General features: G+C 45.8%; 2 protein-coding genes across 2 annotated transcripts; both read left to right on the forward strand.

Moving 5' to 3' along the window:
- The first annotated feature begins 352 nt into the window (after window positions 1–352).
- arhgap25 (Rho GTPase activating protein 25) lies at window positions 353–9569 on the forward strand. Its single transcript, XM_083674196.1, has 11 exons — window positions 353–811; window positions 3404–3603; window positions 3799–3886; window positions 4079–4186; window positions 4437–4641; window positions 5130–5262; window positions 5486–5559; window positions 5937–6058; window positions 6697–6854; window positions 7067–7596; window positions 8562–9569. Exons 1-11 carry the CDS (start codon window positions 748–750, stop codon window positions 8764–8766), a joined length of 1887 nt encoding a protein of 628 aa, XP_083530322.1. The 5' UTR covers window positions 353–747; the 3' UTR covers window positions 8767–9569.
- Window positions 9570–12713: 3144 nt separating this feature from the next.
- bmp10 (bone morphogenetic protein 10) lies at window positions 12714–14927 on the forward strand (the record flags this gene model as incomplete). The annotated part of the gene is made up of 2 exons (XM_083673251.1): window positions 12714–13113; window positions 13837–14927. The coding sequence occupies 2 exons, from the start codon at window positions 12714–12716 to the stop codon at window positions 14925–14927; spliced, it is 1491 nt and encodes a 496-aa protein (XP_083529377.1).
- Window positions 14928–19185: the final 4258 nt, after the last annotated feature.

Consider the following 19185-nt stretch of genomic DNA (forward strand, 5'->3'; position numbering starts at 1 on the left):
TTGATTACTTTGTCTTATGATGACTGTTGGATAGATGATTCACTTACTTAAACAAATGAATTGTTGGAAGTCACTTTGGATAAAGGCGTCTGCTAAATGCCATGAATGTAAATGTAAACTAGTAAGTATGACCACTGTCAAATGGACAGTTTGGATTTCTAAATATGGACAGGAAGATGTTATAAGATATAAGATATAAGACCTATAAGAGGCCTCTTTTCTGTAGCTGCATTGCGCCTGCTTGAACATGACAACCCAGAAATGAAACCCACTTCCTCCTGAGAGAGAATGGAAGGAGTCCAGTGGTTCACTGACACCAGTGAATGGTTTGTCACTTGAAACCTGCCGTCATTCAAGCCTTTCAACTATAGGCTACGCTACATAGAGCATATGTAGGCTATTGGCTAGGCTACGGTATATACTCTCCAGTGCAATGTATTATAATTGCAGAACAAGCAGCTGCAGGGAAGTAGTTGAGACAAGAAAGAACGTGTTATAGGTGGTTGGAAAAAAAGAAGAAGAGAGATTAGTACACAGGAAGTAGGAAGTGAGATAGAGAAAGGTTTCTAGTGTGACAAACTCAAGTGGCTCAGCAAACTTTTTGCTTGTGCATCGCATGTGTGTGTGTCTGTGTGTGTGTCTGTGTGAGAGAGTGTGTGTGTGTGTGTGTGTGTGTGTGTGAGTGAGTGAGTGAGTGTGTTTATCTGTGTCAAGTGAGATACTGACCTTTCCTATGAAGGAGGGAGAATGTCTCTCAAGCTACCTCGGAACTGGGACTTTAGCACCCTCAAAGCTGAGACATCCAGAATAGGTAAGCACATGACTTTACACGACAGCATCCATCCACCCTGCAGGTGCTGTACGATGTGCTCTGAACTTCTTTTGGGATCTTGTCTAGTGAGTGTGTGTATACAATGCTCTTTTATGGTCAGATACACCGTACACTGGTGTATGCGTGTGTGTGAGTGTGAGTGTGTGGATGATAGGCATCTCTGCAGAGGTAAAATCATTGGACCTGCAGGTGTGACATGAGGTTGACTGTGGCTGTGTGTGTGCATCAGCGGTATACTTGAGAGTGCTGTTCTGCGAAAGACAATGCTTAGTTTAGTGGTGGTTAAGACGGTTAATTCCTGAATGTTATTGCAGAAGGAATGGGTGCACCTAATACAAAATGCCTCATGTCTATGGCAAGGACATTAGGAGAAGGAGAAGTAAATGAAATAGCTCCTTCTCCTATTTTCTATTATTTTTATATCTTTTACAGTAGAACCGCATTCCTTCCTTTTATGAGGCACCCGTAAATGTGGACTCTTACCATTTGTTTTCATGACTAAGAAGATAAGGTGCAACGATCTGTACACTTTCCTCTATGCCCTAGTAAGTGACGCACGACAGTATAACCACTTGATTGACACACACTTTCCCGCACAATGTCAGTCACAGCCACCAAGACAACTCATGTGGTGTCCCTGAGTGTTCCTGCAGACTTGCAGAATGCAATATTTTAGTCAAGTGGTTCCGGCACAGCAAGGCGTTTCTGATTTCCTCTGAAATCTAGAAGCTATGTCACTGATATGGCGCTGGTTCTCAGCAGGAAGCTGACGAAAGAGAAGTAGCTGTGTGTCTGTGTGTGTGTGTGTGTGGGTGTGTGTGTGTGTGTGTGTGTGTGTGTGTGTGAGAGAGAGATAAGGCCTGCAGGACTGTACTACTGTAACTTCGCACCTGTATACAGTACCAGTCTAAAGTTTATTTATTTTGAGTATTTTCTACATTGTAGATTAATATTGAAGACATCAAAACTATGAAGGAACACACATGGAATTATGTAGTAAACAAAAAAGTGTTAAACAAACCAGAATATGTTTTATATTTTAGATTCTTCAAAGTAGCCACCTTTTGCTTTGATGACAGCTTTGCACACTCTTGGCAAGGTGTGTCCAAACTTTTGACTGGTACTGTACATCAGGGGAGGCTAGCGGAGGTAGAAATCGGAGGACGGGCCCATTGTAATGCATGGATTGGAATGAGCAAGGGTATCGTGTTTGGTACCATTCCTTATTCCATTCTATGCATTACAATAAACCCTTCCTCCGAATTCTACCTCCGCCAGCCTCCACTGGTATACATGCAACCGCATATGTTACGCACTTAGATTCATTTCCCTGTTGATGTAACATTACTCAACACGACGTAAAAAAACGATGCGCTTGACGCAAGCTCCTTTTGATCGAGGAGTCTTAAGTGGTTTTTGTGGTTCCATAGGGACATTCGGATCTGAATCCTCAGTCCTGCATCGTTTCTAATCACACCAGTTGAAAGCTTCCTTGGGGCTCTGTGTCGGCCTTCTCAGAAGGGCGCGGTGTCACATACATCAGTGTGTGTGGCCCAGACGTTCGTCCAGAGCACTTTGACTTTGCCCCTTATCGAGAGAAGCTGCTATTAGAATAGACCAAAGAGTAGGTGGGGACCTTCAAAGCGCTTCTTCTTCTTCCAGCAAGCGATGATGATGATGCAGCCACTTCCTGTTTATGTAGCCGGGCCCATCTTCTTCTCTTCTTCTCTTCTTCTTTCATCTGGCCTGAAAGGTCACAGTGAATTTAACAACAACAGAGTGAACGCGCTCCATCGCAATCACACCATCTCTCCAGGCTACCACCCTGCGTGTCAACTCTCTCTCTCTCTCTCTCTCTCTCTCTCTCTCTCTCTCTCTCTCTCTCTCTCCATTCTACATGGGCCACGTATGCCTCTTCCTCCATCCAATCCTTATACACCTCTTTCACCTCATCATTTTTGTTTCGTCAGAGACATTGTTTCTGTCAACTATGAACAACCGATCGACTATAAATGTCAATAGACATGGACCTAGAGATGAACCCAACTTGGTTAGTGGTTAACAACCATGAAATCACACATAAGATCATCATGCCAATATTTAGGCCTAGTTGAGATCATGTATTATTTTTACCCCCGGTATCCCCTCCCCTTCGTGCCCTTTGTGGTGTTTAACGCCCAGTGTTCTTGTAGGTCACTACTTACTTTCCTGCTATGGAACAATCACAGCAATGGTGTAATCGTTGATGTACGTACCTTCATCAGGAAGTGTGTCAGGTCAGACGGTAGCTGTCTGTTTCCTGCCAGACCACACACACACACACACACAGCACACAGCACACAGCACACAGCACACAGCCCTCTGAGACACACTCTCTGCATCAGTGGGCCAAAAATACACTCAGGAAGTTTCAACTTTGCACACACAGTTGACTTTCAGTCGAGAAATTGATGCATATTCAAATGAATCGAGGAGGAAGAAGACCTAGTGGACGCATGTTTCCATCAAGTGTCTCATGCTCCTAACTGTGAAGGTTGTTTGTTTGTCTCTGCTCTCCCCTTGTTGCGACAGCGCGGTCCAAGAGTGTGATGCCTGGTGAGGGGAGTCCAGGCTCAGGCTCGCCCCGCAGCACCAGGTCCATGGAGAGGCCGCTGAAGGCCGGCTGGCTGAAGAAGCAGAGGTCCATTGTGAAGAACTGGCAGCAGCGCTATTTTGTACTGAGGGGGAGCACCCTGACCTACCATAAGGATGAAAAGGAGAGTGCTGTTCAGGTGAGACAGGCGGCGAACTCATTTAGAAACTATGTTTCCCGAAACTAAGTTCCCGTCATCACCCCATCGCCACTGTTTTTATTTTTTTATTTTATCAAAGCTATCTTTTCTCTGTCCTAGATATTGACGTTGAGTAGACTGTGTGTCCTGTCTGTCTGTGTTGTTGTTTACTAAGACGTCAGTGTCTCCCTTCAGGGAGTGATCCAGCTGAGGCTCAGTAAAATCAAGGAGCTCCCACTCAACACAGATGACCCGGGGAAGTTCCTGTTTGAGATCATACCCCGTAAGTGACACACTCTCTTTCTCTCTCTCTCTTTCTCTCTCTCTCTTTCTCTCTCTCTCTCTCTCTCTCTCTCTCTCTCTCTTGCTCTCTCTCTCTCTTGCGCTCTCTCTCTCTCTAGCTCTCTCTCTCGCTCTCTCTGTCTCTCTACCTCTGTTCGTGGTCAGCCTCATACACTCTCTCTGTGTACTACAGGCAGCAGTGGGGACCGAGAACGCCTCCCATATGTCCTCATGGCAAACTCCCAGAGTGAGATGGAAGAGTGGGTCCGCATTCTCCGTAGGGTGATTGGATCTCCTGGAGGTAACAGATAGCCTGCTGGCCACATTCCCTGACTATGAAATGATATCACACCACCACAGCCAAAATTTCCTTTCTGGGCTTTTTGGAGGGCATGTTTCAAGAAAGTGCAACGTTACCGAATCGTCAGAGAAGATATGTTGTGCAGAACAGAAATGGTTCTTTGTCACGTCGAACGATGAATCATGTCAGTCCTACACTGCACAGTAGATCCGGGTTGTCACTTTATCTCTCTCTCTTTCCTTTCTGACAGTGTTTGGAAAGAGCCTTAGTGATACGATCACATACGAGCAGCGTTTTGGGCCTCACATGGTGCCCGTCCTGGTGCAGAAGTGTGCTGAGTACATCAGAGAGCACGGTCTGAGCGAGGAGGGTATCTTTCGTCTACCAGGGCAGGACAACACAGTCAAACAGTTCAGGGATGCCTTTGATGCCGGAGAAAGACCTTCCTTCCCGAGGTGACCGAGCCTGAGCTGACTTACTTACATAAGAGCTTTTGAAGAATATTGGTTCAAGTGCCAGGGCCACCGTGCAAAGAGCTGATCATGAAAGACTATTGAAACAAACTTGAATCTGACCAATTAAAGAGCAGACAATGTGGGTGTTTTTTCTACATGTGCAAAGAGATGTTACAGAGATGCGGATGAGAGGATGATGGTACACTGATACACGTCTCTTCTCTGCTGTGTGGCTTTTTACCACATCCTGTTCTGACAGACAGAGAGCAGAAGTACCAGCATTACTCAACATCATATTATACCGTCTTATAAGAATACACTTCTTATCTTATACCTACACTGTCTGAAATCAAATCTATTGGGACAAATTGAGGTGTGAGGTGTGGACTATTGTGATAGATAATAGAAAAGAGATTGAGAGAGAATAGTCTAGTACTGTAATAGCTGCAGTTTTATGTAAATCCCTCTGATGTGTTGTTGCCTTGCAGTGACACAGATGTCCACACAGTGGCGTCGTTGCTCAAGCTGTACCTGCGGGAGCTGCCAGAGCCGGTGGTGCCCTGGACTCAGTACCAATCCTTCCTGGACTGCAGCCCTCTGCTGGACCCCAAGAGTGCTGCAGTAGGGGAAATTGCTCACTGATATTGCACATTTAGTACTATTTTGATTGACTTGACTTTATTTTTCCAGGTTTGTCTCATTGAGATAAAATCTCTTTTTCATGAGAGACCAATTGCCTTATCAACTTTCTGGTTGTATGTACCTGTAGGAGGCCCCCTTTGAGTGTTTTGGCTGTTTGTGTGTATCATGTTCATATGTGTTAACATATGTATCATATACTCAGGGTCGTGATACACTGGAGAAGCAGATTGCCCTCCTTCCTAGAGTCAACTACAACCTCCTATGCTACATGTGCAGGTAAGCTTATGTAGCGGAGGAGATTTGAAATCACGCTCTCGTGATGAGGTAGCCCTGTCTGTGACTTATAGCCCAGATATAGTCCAGGGGAGGCTGGACAAGGTAGAAATCAGAGGACGGGCTCTTTGTAATGCATGGAATGGAATGAGGAATGGTATCAAACATGTGTGTTACAATGAGCCCGTCCTCCAGCCTCCCCTGATGTAGCCCTTGTACCATGAGGATGATCTCTTGGTATAACCGTTTACGTCTGTGGCATCCATGCAAGAGGTCAAATGTGAAAAGCACAAGATCATATTGCATCATATTGTCTTTGGCTTGATTGAACATTACTCTGTTTGGTGAGTATGACTTGCTGTGTAACTCTTGCTGGGCAGGTTCTTATATGAGGTGCAGCTGAACTCCAAGGTGAACAAGATGAGTGTAGAGAACCTGGCCACGGTGATTGGGATCAACCTGCTCAAGCCTCAGATCGATGACGCTTTCACCATGATGAAGGGTGAGACCACCGCTGGACAAGATCATTTAGTGAATGTGCTTCTGCTTTATACCACGGCAAACTGATCTACAGTAACTGATCCAGATAAGATGATCACTGAGACTCATTCAATGAGACTTACCTTGATAAATTAAAAAATACCTGCATCATGATATATACGATAACTTTCACCATGTCCACCAGGTGAAGAGATTCAGAACGGGAGAGGATACATTTGTAGCCCATAGACTTCTACTCTATTCATAAGCACTGTGGGTTGGGTTACTGCATCTGCATTTGTTTCTTAAAGGTGTAGCATGTAGTTGTGTGCTTTGCTGCCCTCTCTGGCCACATTGAAAATTAGAAAATGTATATATGCTACGTTTTCTAATAGAGGCAAACATGTGCATACGTATATCCTTGTAAACAAACAAAACGTAAAAAAAGACACGTCAAAGCCAATGCTCGACCTCAACACCAGATTTTAGAAATCGCTTCATTCGGACCAAAACAGCACTCTTCACTGAACATCCTTTATCATGTGATCGCATTCCTTAATCTCTACCGATTTTGATCATGGCCATTTAGCACTATTCTAAGGCTCAAATCTACATACTGGACCTTTAATGAATATGTGTGTGTTTGTCTGTGGCTCCCAGGGACTCCTCTGATCCAGAAGCTGATGACAGTGATGATCAGACAACATGAAGCTCTGTTTCCTCCATCCAAAGATGTGGCTCCTTCTCCACCCAAAAAGAAGAACCCCAGCAAGAAACACAGTGCTCCGCGCAGCTTCGTGGGCTGGGAGTCTGCTGAGGTAACAATTAGCAACATCCAGCTCCTGTACAGAATGACCAAACCTACCAAATGACCAAACTACACTACCCTTACGTACATGTTATCATTGGAAACATGAAAGGGCTAATGCTAATATCGTATCTTATAGCAGACATGTTGTAGTGTGTACCGTATATGCACTTCTACAGTATATTGGAGGCTAAACTAGCTTCCAACTCTGTGTTCCTGCAGTGTGAGGCCTCCCTGTCTGAGTCCCCAGAGGAGGAGGAGGACACAGATACCCCAGAGAGAGAGGCCTCTGATTCCAGGCCAGTGGCCTCACCTTCTGCCATGGACCCCTGGTCCGGGAGCCCCCGCAAGCGCACCCAGACACTGCCCGCTCTGAACGGCCCAACTCCCCCAGGGAGGACAGGCAAGGTGGAGGCCTTGAGCCGATGGAGCCGCATCCAAGAGAGCAGCGAGGAGAAGACTCTCTCTGAGGACATCTTCAAGATCCTGGACATGGAGAGCTGTTCTCTGTTCGGGGGGGCTCAGAAGACCGGGGAGGCTGCGAGAGATAGAGCCACTGACAGGAGAGGAAGTGACATCACAGCCACAAATGACGACCCTCCCGAACCAACCAGCGCCCCCCTACCACAGCCCCAGCCAGCACCACGTGAACAGAAGACAAAAGCCATCATGGCTGCTGTTTCAGTGCCTCAGCCAGACCAATGCAAGGCTGCAAACCAAGAGCACAGCCAGGGGAACTCAGGAGAACTCAGGTCTGTACTGTGAGCAAGCAGTTATTATTGGAATGAGCTGAATATCAGTGTTTGGGGTCAAATCCATTTCAATTCAATTCACTGAAAAGCAAAGAGGACATTTGGAATTTGAATTTCTGCTTACTTCCTGAATTGCCTGAATTGAAATGAAATTGATTGTGTATAGGTATGATTATAACAACAATATGTACATGGAACCTACAAATATACTGCCTCGCTCTCTACTATTTCTTGACCAAGTCACTTGGATAGTTTTCTCTAGTTTGGAGACCAACAAGGATTGTTTGACATTGATGGACTTGACATGTGGGACACAAGTCCCTTTCCTATTGTATTATATATATTGTATTACCATCTTGCATTTTAAATAAAACCTCAACAAGCAAGACAAAGCTGGGGCTGGCCGGCCCAGAGAGGACCAACGCTACAGGTCTGAGATCTGAGGTTGGAGGACTCAGGTGACTCACTCTGGGGCTTGACAGACACTCTGGGGCTTGTTTTTGCTTGTTCAGGTTTTATTTCAAATGGAAGGTGGTCAATGTCAAACAATGCTTGTCCGTATACAGGCCAAACTAGAGGAAACCATCCCAAGAAATTGTCGAGAACAAGTCACGCCCTCCATTTTATATCCTTCAGGCAGCAAGTACACCTGACAATAAAGGACGTATGAGCAACACTGCCCTCTGGGGTCATGGGTTTGTAGTCAGTTATGTGGTGTCTAGTAAATGCACTCTAATCTACCTAATCTACCTAGGGTCATCACAACACACTGAACCCTAATTCACAAGACAGAGCCGAACCAAGCGGAGCTGAACTGGGCTGTACTGGGCTGGCCTGGTTCCACATCATTGCTATAACAGTGCTGGAAAGTGAAAGGAAATGAAATGATTCGGGTCAGCGTGTATTGTGTAGTGTGTAAAGCCCCTAAATTCCTCATGTTGATGTGGCTTCTGTCTCCCCACCAGCCTCCAGTGGGAGAACAAAGAGCTGAGAGCTTCGGTGGCCGAGCTGCAGTCTGCTCTGGAAGCAGAGAGGCACTGCAAGGCCGCGCTGGAGATCCGCCTGAGAAACGCCGAGTGCAGCCGAGACGAGGCCCAGAAACGCAACCTGGAGCTGGACCGAGAGATCCAGGGGTTTCTCACCAGAGGAGTACCCAGAGGGCCGACCTAGAGTAAACCCACCCCATAGAGTACCCTCTAACTTATCATGGAGGTCCCTCAGTGGGACGTTACATCATCACAGTTGACACGGCCCAACGCACCTACTGCCGTTAATGGAATCAACATCCGACGGATGTCTGACACCTGTCGACACCTGTCAACCGTATTCACTGAGCCTGAAATTCAGAGTCTGAGCACGTAATTCTGTCTTTCACACATTGAGAGTTTTGCGCAGAGCAAATTAGGATTTCGGCCTGAGAGTCAGTGTCCCACTACCAGAGCTCTTGAGTCTGGGACTTGGAGTATGTTGCTAGATAATGAGTTTGTTTGTCAATGGAGAGACTCTTTAGCTAAATCAGCTATCGATAACAATACACTTTAAGTTTTACTGAAACAACAATGGAGGCATTAGAAAAGGAATGCTGTAAGAATTCAAGAATATGAATCGCCTTTCACTTGATCCAGCTGATTATGTTACTGTGTGTCTGTGAGGTGAGGTGTCTGTGTGTATAAAATAGTGAAACTGGTGGCTTAACTTACTTAAGTTATTGGGGCCTCATTGTTTGTTACAATTGTGTTTATACTGTTAATCACCAACAGTGAGAGAGCATCGATGTCTGTCAATGAGGAGAAAAAACATACTGTATGTAGACTGCCTTTTGTTTGGATGCTCAAAAATAGATAAATAGCAGATACTATATGGACTGTATTGTATATGCAAATGATGCATTACATACTGTATGAACTGTTATGGTTTGAATAGTGTTTATGGTTTATTTCAGAGGTATGTTAATAAAAAAAAATCTAACTTGACCGACTACTCTTTCTGCAAATCATTATTTATTACTTACAATTCAAACTACATGCATGACAGAGAAAGAGAGAAAGACAGAAAGAGAGAGAGGGGGGGGGGACAGAGAATGTCTTCACACTGATGGGGGTCAGAGAGAAGATAATGGGTCAGTACAGATAAAGACTACGTTAGGGTAGGAGAGAAATAGTTGGAATGTCTTGAGATCACTGAAAGACTGTGTGTGTGTGTGTGTGTGTGTGTGTGTGTGTGAGAGAGAGAGAGAGAGAGAGAGAGAGAAAAAAGAAAGGGGAAGAGGGCCACAGAGAATGTCTTCACATCGATGGGGGATGGTGGCGTTATCAAGCAGTCTTAAACACCGTAGGAAGATGGACAGAGTCATTGCGTAAGGCACAGCAGGAGAGAGATAGTAGCATGTCTGTCAACCGTCAGCCTGACGGATGAGTGACAGGGGAAGGAAGAGTCTGTTCCTTCCCACATCCTCCAATCGTTAATACTAATCTATCTATACAGCTCACAGCCAGAAGCGTTTGGAATGAAGAGGTTGATACAGTCAGTAGCATACCCATCGATTCATGATGAGGAGTGCAGTGTTTCGGAAGCAGTTTTCACAATGCAGTACAGTTCAACAGACACAAGTGAGAGGGAAAGAGAGAGAGAGAGAGAGAGAGAGAGGGGAAGGGCATGTGAGTGACTGTAGAGTAGAGGTTATTTTAATGACTCCTCTGGTCACTGGGGAAAAGTGTTATCCCTCGAGTCATCCAGGTTCCATCGTTGTCACCTTTGACTTTGTGCTGTTTCCCTAATCACAGAGGAATGCATCTGGACAAGTCTGCCCTTACAAAGGCTCTCCTAGACGCCATTCTTGGGGGCAATGGAATCTGTGCTGAGGCTCATCTCTAGACCAAAGCCCCATGGTCAGACTGGAGAACTGTACATCCTGTCACTGTCCCTTCATAGAGGTGTCTTCTGAGCAGTGGGGCCTCATGCAACCAGATAACCCGTTTTCAGACACTCCTGTGACGTGTGTGTGTGTGTGTGTGTGTGTGTGTGTGTGTGTGTGTGTGTGTGTCTGTGCCTACCAGAAAAGGAAGTACTTTAAGTGATGCACATGGAATGACAGGAATGTTGTACAGTACACATTGAACCCCAAACAGAGGAGGAATCAAGAAACCATTGTCACATTTGGTCACACTTTATTTGGATAGTCCCCTACCTGCAACGTCTCATCCTGTTCCTTAGTTTATGTTTGTCTTTGTTTCATGTTATTTCATTTATTGTTTCCTGTTTATTTGCGTTACTCACCTTGTCTCTCGTTTCAGACACTTCACCACCTGCCCTTGTGTGTTTCCCGCCTGTGTGATTGTCTACCCCACCCTGATTGGTTTCACCTGTTCCTTATCATCCTTCCCTGTGTATTTAGTCTGTGTGTTCCCCTGTCTCTGTGCCAGTTTGTCTTTGTACTTTTGTCAATACGTTACAGCGTTTATTCCTAGTGTTTAGCTTTCCTGGTTTACAATCCCTGATAGTTTATTCTGATTTAGCTTTTTGCCTACGGATTATCTGCCTGCCTTTTTGAACTGCCAACCTGTGTACCGTACTCTGCTTTGCCTACTCCTTATCGGACTATGTGCTTACCCATTGACTGCCTACCTGTGTACCGACCACTGCTTTTTGGAATTAAAGACTATTCTTTTGGATTTTAGTTGTTGTCCCCAAGTCGTGCAAGTCGAGTCCTCTGCCTGCGTACTACAGCCATTACACTACTGTTGCTTAAACTATCAACAAACGATCAACTGCAACCCTGTTGCCATGCAACAGCTTGCTAGGGTTACAGTCAGGGTTAGGTTAACGCTTAAGGCAAAAGGGTTAGGTTTCAGGTTAGGATAAGGGTAAGGGTTAGGGTTAGTGGATAGTTAGTTGAAACATTGTTGACAGTTAGTTTGAACATCTTGTGAACTTCTACAAACCATCTATTTTGGACTTCTCCTCTTTTTGAAACCCTGCTATCCCTCATAGGAAGCTTTGTGTTTGAGTGTTGTTATTATAGCTGATTTATGAAGTAATAAAACTTCTGTATATTCTCGAATTATTCCAGAAAATCTGAATTTGGCTTCAATGTTCTCGCTAGCTGATTAAATCCACTTATTCCATCCTTTCCTATTAGATTGTACACCTCATTACATTTCCATTACATTTCGGGACACGCTTGTCGAACTGACATATCCTGTCGCATTCAAGAATATCAACAGACCCTTTAACATATTTGTCAAAAAAGAAATGGCCAATAGAGAAAATTCTTTTCTTTCCAGCATTTACAAAACAAATAAACAAATGAACAAGATCATCATCCCTCTTGCTCCCACCCAAACAAAATATCGCTTTCACAAGGAAGAGGGTACAGGACAATGTTTACAAAATCCTCATTAAGGAAGTTATGAGATAACAACGCACACACACACACACACACACACACACACACACACACACACACACACACACACACACACACACACACACACACACACACACACACACACACACACACACACAGGGACACCACAAGCACTGAGAAATGCAGGGCTAACATATCATAGATAAGGACAGGAACAAGAAAGAGAGAGTGCGCTAGAGAGAGAGAGAGAGAGAGAACAGAGAGAGAGAGAGAGAGAGAGAACAGAGAGAGAGTGAGAGAACAAACGCAAGAAATGCATCCGTCGGACGAAGCAAAGTCACCCCGCTGCCAGAACTCCAACTCTTCAGAAAACAACATCAAAAGGTGTGCATGAGGATAAAGGCCGAGTGATCTGAGGGCGATGAAAGCAGTTGATCTCTGTAACAAGCCACCCACAGCCAGAGGGACCACAGAGCTAGCGAACACCACCACACCACACTGATCAACCCCAAGGGTCAATGACAGAGGCTCTTCACCAGAGCACCATCAACCATCAAAACAGCAGCTGGATCAACAGGAGGCAAGCGCATCTGTCTATCAACCCTCACCACGCTGAGTTCAACATCCAGTGGACCCCCTCGGATAAGCTTGTCGATTACAAATAACCTGTATCATTTCAACAGCAATTCCTTCATATTGGATAGCTCTTGTGGGATATACAATAACAGGAACAATACTGTAACTCTTCTCCATGGCTGGCATGAGGGTCTCTACCACCGGGACCCCCTTCTCCCCCATTCTCCCTGTTCTGCTTCTCCTCTTGCCCCTCTCCGTACGGGGAAGCCCCATCTCCCTCACCCCCGGGAGGCATCGGCCGGCGCCGGGGCTGGGGGACGGGTACGGGGGGGTACTGGACCCCTCTCTGTTGGAGCAAGACAGCAATGTGGATATGCAGAGCCTCCTGGAGAGCCTCAGGGGCCAGTTCCTCCGCACCTTCAACCTGTCCGGCCTGGGCCCTCCTCCCGCCCTCCTGCAGCCTGCCGGCACCCGCGTGGAGCCGCCCGAGTATATGATGGAGCTGTACAACCGCTTCGCCAACGACCGCACCGCCATGCCCACCGCCAACATCATACGCAGCTTCAAGAACGAAGGTGGGTTACAGTTCCTCCGCCGTATTATCAGGGGTTAGAGAGTCGCTCATTTTGTGAGTGTGTTTTGATGTCCTTTGCAGTACTTTTGCAGTACTTGCTGTCTCTTCTTATAGAAATTAGAATTCATGTGAGTCTTTTGTCCAATAAGATTTTAATGTTATGAAACTGTGCATAATTAAACACTGTTTCATAAGACAATATCATTTGAAATCTATGGTTTAAATCAAATAAACCAGATACTGTAGATAAAGGAAATGAAACAAACTTTCCCTGGGTCATTTCCAATGATTGTTTTTTGTTTCGCTTTTTGTTACAAAATGTACAATAGCTTTTTTTCAAACATTTGATAGTTTTGCACGATCTGCAAAAAGTAAAAATAGGAGAAGAACATTTTATTCCAATATGTTGAGAAACAGTCGAGCCAAATGTTTTGTCAATCAACATTTTTTTGGGGGGAAAAAATGTCACTACATTTCAAACAAAAAATGAAAAATGATCTTGATAGATTTGTTCCAAAAATATTTCCGTAAAACTTCTGCCTCTTACTGTATAATATCAAACACAGATTCAGTGAAACCTCTCCACCCCATTCCTGAAGTATTGATTCAACTGATTAAATACTTCGACATAAAGTGCACTGATATTCTGTAAAAAATAAAGTATCGGAACAAGTAGAGCCACTGGTTTAACTGCCTTTATCTCTGTGCATTCTTCCTCTCCCAGACTCTTCTTCCTGTAATGTGGGTATGGGAGGAGTGAGGAAACATCCTCTACTTTTCAACGTGTCCATACCCCACCATGAACGCATCACCGCCGCAGAGCTCCGTCTCTACACCCTGGTCCAGACGGACCGCCACCTCTACGCTGGGGTCGACCGCAAGGTCACCATATACGAGGTGGAGCAGCAAGACGGCGATGACAACAGGACGGGGGAGGACACCAAGAGAGGAGACGGAGGAGGAGGAGGAGGAGGAGGAGGAGGGGTAGAGTTGCTGGAGCTGGCCTCCCGGCAGGTCTACGGTACGGATAACGGCTGGGAGGCGTTTGACCTCACCGCTGCCGTTCAGCGCTGGCGCAAGTCGGAGTATGGCGCCACCCACGGGCTGGAGGTGCACATCGCCAGCCTGGCGTCTGAGGACACAGGCCAGTCTGTGGCGGAGGGGGAAGGAGAGGCTTCCAGGGGGGACATGGAGATCGACACGAGCCCGGAGGAGAAGCACAAACCCCTGCTGATCGTCTTCTCCGACGACCAGAGCGGTGATCACCGCGACGACAAGTGGGAGCTCAACGAGATGATTGGCCACGAGACCTCGGAGGCGGTGCTGCAGAGCGACCTGGGGCTGGGCCCGAACGGCCTGTGGGGGGACCTGGGCAGGGCAGGGGAGGAGGAAGAGGAGGAGGAGGAAGAGGAGGAGCAGAACGAAGAGGCCCTCATCCAGATGCGCTCCAACCTGATCTATGACACGGCATCCCGGATACGCCGCAACGCCAAGGGCAACCAGTGTAAGAAGCAGTCGCTGTTCGTGGAGTTTAAGGACATCGGCTGGGACAGCTGGATCCTGGCGCCCACCGGGTACGAGGCGTTTGAGTGCAGCGGCGTCTGCACCTACCCTCTGACCAAGCACGTCACGCCCACCAAGCACGCCATCGTCCAGACGCTGGTCAGCATGAAGAGCCCACAGAGGGTGGCGCGGGCGTGCTGCGTGCCCACCAAACTAGACCCCATCTCCCTCCTCTACCTGGACGACACTGGGGTGGTCACCTACAAATACAAGTTTGAGGGCATGGTGGTGGCTGAGTGTGGATGTAGATAGTCCACGTTATGGAGTTGGAGAGAGAGTGGTGAAAAACAAGGAGTTGGGGAGAGACACTGTGGTGAAGTAAAAAGATGAAGGTGTGGAAAGTATATAATGTCTTATTATCGAAGGAAATGACTCAACAGGGTCAGGAGACAAAGCTCAAGAGCCTAAAAAGGGATTGAATAAGTTTTTCTTTTACATTCAAAGACTTGAGCAGCACTCGAAATTTTTATCTGGTATCAGGAACGACAGGAGGGGAGAGAATGGTTGCTTGTGGGACCCTGAACAGGAGTGAGTGAGAGAGAGAGAGAGAGAGAGAGAGAGAGAGAGAGAGAGAGAGAGAGAGAGAGAGAGAGAGAGAGACTATGCTCTACTGTAGGTGCCACAGTGATGACAGTATTTATATGAGATTTATCTGAACGTAGGACAGTTTGTACATTCAATTGTAAAATGTATATTTTGTATTTCAGGAGAAAATTAATATTTTCTTTTGTACAGTGTGTACAATGTCTATGACACCATTTCATCATTCTGTAAGAGGACAAAATGGATGCAGAAGATGTGCAAAAGCACAGCAGGACTATTTGACTGTGTTTTTGATAACTTCTTTCAAAGATACCAAAGAAAGACATTTGGAGCTGATTCCTCTCAACCGCCAATATGAATATCAATACATGTGGAGAAGAAGCCATTATAAGCAAACAGACTCATTTCAAACATCAATTTCCACTGAGGATTAACAATAAACTGTCCTAAGGAGCCTGCCCTGCCTGCAGCCAGACGGAGGGTATAGTACAGTGTTGTAGGCCTGGTGGGACTGTTGGCTCCCGTCCTCCGACACTGATCCCCTGATTTACGTCTTCCTCTCCACTTATCTCTAGCCAACCCCCCCCCCCATCCCCATCCCCCCGTCCCCCTTCTCCCCCTCCCCCTGGCACTTAGGCGGTGGGCAGGGGTCAGGGTGGCAGGGTTATCTCCCTTCACCCACTCACCTTCCCTCCCCCCCAGTGCGAGAGTCACATGCCTTTGCGAGTCGCTCTCTCCCAACCCCCCCCCCCCCCCCCCCCCTCGGCTGGCGACGATAAGGAGGTGTCGGGGCTGAGAAACATGTGTGCCTCCACTCAGGGCTGGAGGACCGGACGCCATTCCCAAGCAGCGTGGGAGGGGGAGGCAGGGGTAGGGGACGGGGGGAAGGGGGAGGCAGGGGGAGGGGGAGGGGGAGGGGGACGGGTACGGGGATGGGAGGAGTGGGGGGGGCGGGAGCTGTCAGGATTCACTGAGACATTGCTCAACTCCCTGACCTACAGTATACCATCCTGGGTCTCTAGATACCTCACCTCCCAGCCACTCTTCCCCTGCGACCATCCATCCTTCACTTTTAAAGATCTCCCTTTGGGCTGTTATCATCTTTAGGCTGTGAGGATGAGTGGAAATGAGGGCATCTCATGTTTCTCCCCCCCTCCTCTCGGAGTCTCTAGGAGATACAAACACACATGGAGCCCTGTTGTTCTACTCTGTGCCCTCCAAATACACAACTCTGCTGCTTGGGTTATTTGAAAGCCTATTTATTTATTAATTTATTGATTTTTACTATGACAAGTAGGTGAATATGTAAGGTTGTATAACATGAATAAACAGAAGGTATGCATACAGTACAGACCCTATTGTAGAATACGCCATCAAAGTTATCTTATTTATATTGTGATATTTTGTTACAGATTGTGGTTGTTTTGTTTATATTGCTACAAAGTTTTTAAAAAGTGCTGTGGTCAAGCAACAAAACTGTAGTCTTTGTGGCCACAATAAAAAGGCTTCACAATAATTCTATTTTCATACAATGAATGCTTTTTTTTTTTTGTACATAGATTATCCAAATATTCTGTATCAAGCACCATAATTCCTTCCTCCCCAACACAAAACAGATGACAAAACTAAACTTCCCCATCCAATTATTTTTGGAAGGGGCTGGCTGGGCAGGGAGGCACGATGCATAACGTTGACATTCGCATCACTGAGTAGCGCAGTATCAGCTCACAGGCCATAGTTTACACATGACACACAAACAGAGAACCATGGGAAACTGACTGGAAGCCCTCTAATGAACACAATGGATGGTCTGCCGCTCGGCTCCGAATGACAAACTGCAGATGCAGACAGCTGATCTTTTTCTTACGCTTCCAAAAAAAAGGGACAGAACGTGCTTTCGGTTGCTTCCTATCCTCTTCAAAATCGTGCCTCTGTCTTACTGGGGTTTGGGTCGAGATCGAACCAGCAGCCATATCAAAAGCGTGCTGACGTAGTTGTGGAATGTCTAAGTACCAACGCACATTGTGGATGTAAATAAAAAGATGAAGCTCCAAATGTTGTTGTCATGTCCTTTGTTATTGTCTGTTTTGAAGAGTTGCATGGCTCAGTTGTTACGGAAGCATCGGAAAAAGTTCATTGACAGTATAAAGTAAGGAATACAGAGAATTCATTGTCATTATCCTTTCAATTTGAGGCCCAGGATGGTGTTCCTCACAACACCTAGCTCCTTATCCACACACTGTACTGGCTGGCATTCTCATAGTCCTTGGTCTGTGGATTGTAATACACATTTCCCGGTTCAATGTGGGACAGGTCAAATGTAGGACAGGCCAAACGTGCTGATCGTGTAGTGTATTAATTCAAAGTTTGACTTACAGTACTGTTGTTTCATATTCCAACAGATTGTTCTATAGAGTTGGACGTTCACAATCATGTTGAAGAAGAATTGTGAGGGTATTCAGATGACAGTGAAACAATGGACAACATCACAATGTTGAACCCCAGAAAAACAGCAACCAGATACACGGTCTGGCATAGTGCGAGGGGGCCCAGTTGAGTGGATGCCAGGCTGTGTTGGCATCGTCTCCCCCTCTCTATCTGAGAGGGCTCGTGTCACCCATGTCAACACTCAGGAAGGACACACACGGGGGGGGGATGGAAACAGGGAGAAGCGATTTGCACTCCTTAACATCAGCATGCTGCTGGCCGTGAGGAAAGCGACAGATGCCAAACATTGTGCCAGTTTAGACCCTGTGATAAGGAGAATACACAACACAGAGTATACAGGGACATGGCCTTACCAGGTCATATCACCTACATTCATTGTGTTATTATACGAAAATAATACTGTATCGTTAGTTACTTTTTACACATAACAGGTAACAGATCTCAAGGAGATGTGTTTAAGTGAAAACAAAACACAAAATACTAACAACAACAAAAAGCATATTTTTTTTTCGATATATATTCCTACAGGCAGAGCCAACATTAGGCACAGGAAAAGTTTCAAAAGTTTACATTGACCCTCTTTGTTTGAAAGCTCTAGTCTTTAAATACCATCCTATTTGTGAGAATCACAATCACTTCAAAGACACGATTGTTTGGCAACACTGCATGAAATACAAGCGCACTGTTTAGTTTGGGAAAATAACCAATAAGGAATTATGAAATCGCTGAGTGACCTGTGTCGTTTTAGATGAGAGTAGAGGGCGTCTAAAATTGGATGCAGACCACCAGAGGGCAAGGACCCCAGCCAAATAGCCAGGCCTCAACAGGCTAGCATGCGCGCCTCGACGTTGAAGCTCACTAATTGAATATTTACAAAATCGCTGAAGAAATAGGAGTCTGGCCACTGTCACTGTAAAGTTTAGGAAATAGTGTATGTTGAAATAGGAAGTCTTTACTGTTTAGTGCTAATGATAACGCACGAATGTGGAAACAATTTGAGCTTTCACTGCTTCACATTGTGACATGGTTCTCAAAACATGGGATTACCTTATCAACTACATTGTGCTTGAGTCTGTGGCCACATGTTATGGCTGGATGTGTAAGTCTTATGGACTGAGACAGAAAGGAGCAGTCGATGTCGGTGGCACCGTTACAGCACAGTAACTTGAATCATTAGCGCTATGACAGGTACCAAGGACAGGTGGTGTTAGAGGGTGGAGTGTATGAAAGTACAGTATGTGTTTTATGTGTCCTCCTAGCATGATGAATGAAGACAGTTTCTTCAGAAGATATTTCTTGATATATATTTCTAGATATTCTCGTTCTGAAGTAGGCAGGATGGAGATTAGAGGAAGATCTTGTGGAGTAACTGTGAACTTGTTCATAGAGCTGAAACATGTTGTGGAAACTGACACTGTCGGAAGAATTTGTAGTAATTTGTTAACAAAATAGATACTAAGAACCTCAAGACTGTAAAACAAAAGGTGTGAGCGAGTGAGGGGTTCAAAAGAGTTGCCGT

Source organism: Argentina silus (genome assembly GCF_951799395.1).
Source record: "Argentina silus genome assembly, chromosome: 7".
Lineage (NCBI taxonomy): Eukaryota > Metazoa > Chordata > Actinopteri > Argentiniformes > Argentinidae > Argentina > Argentina silus.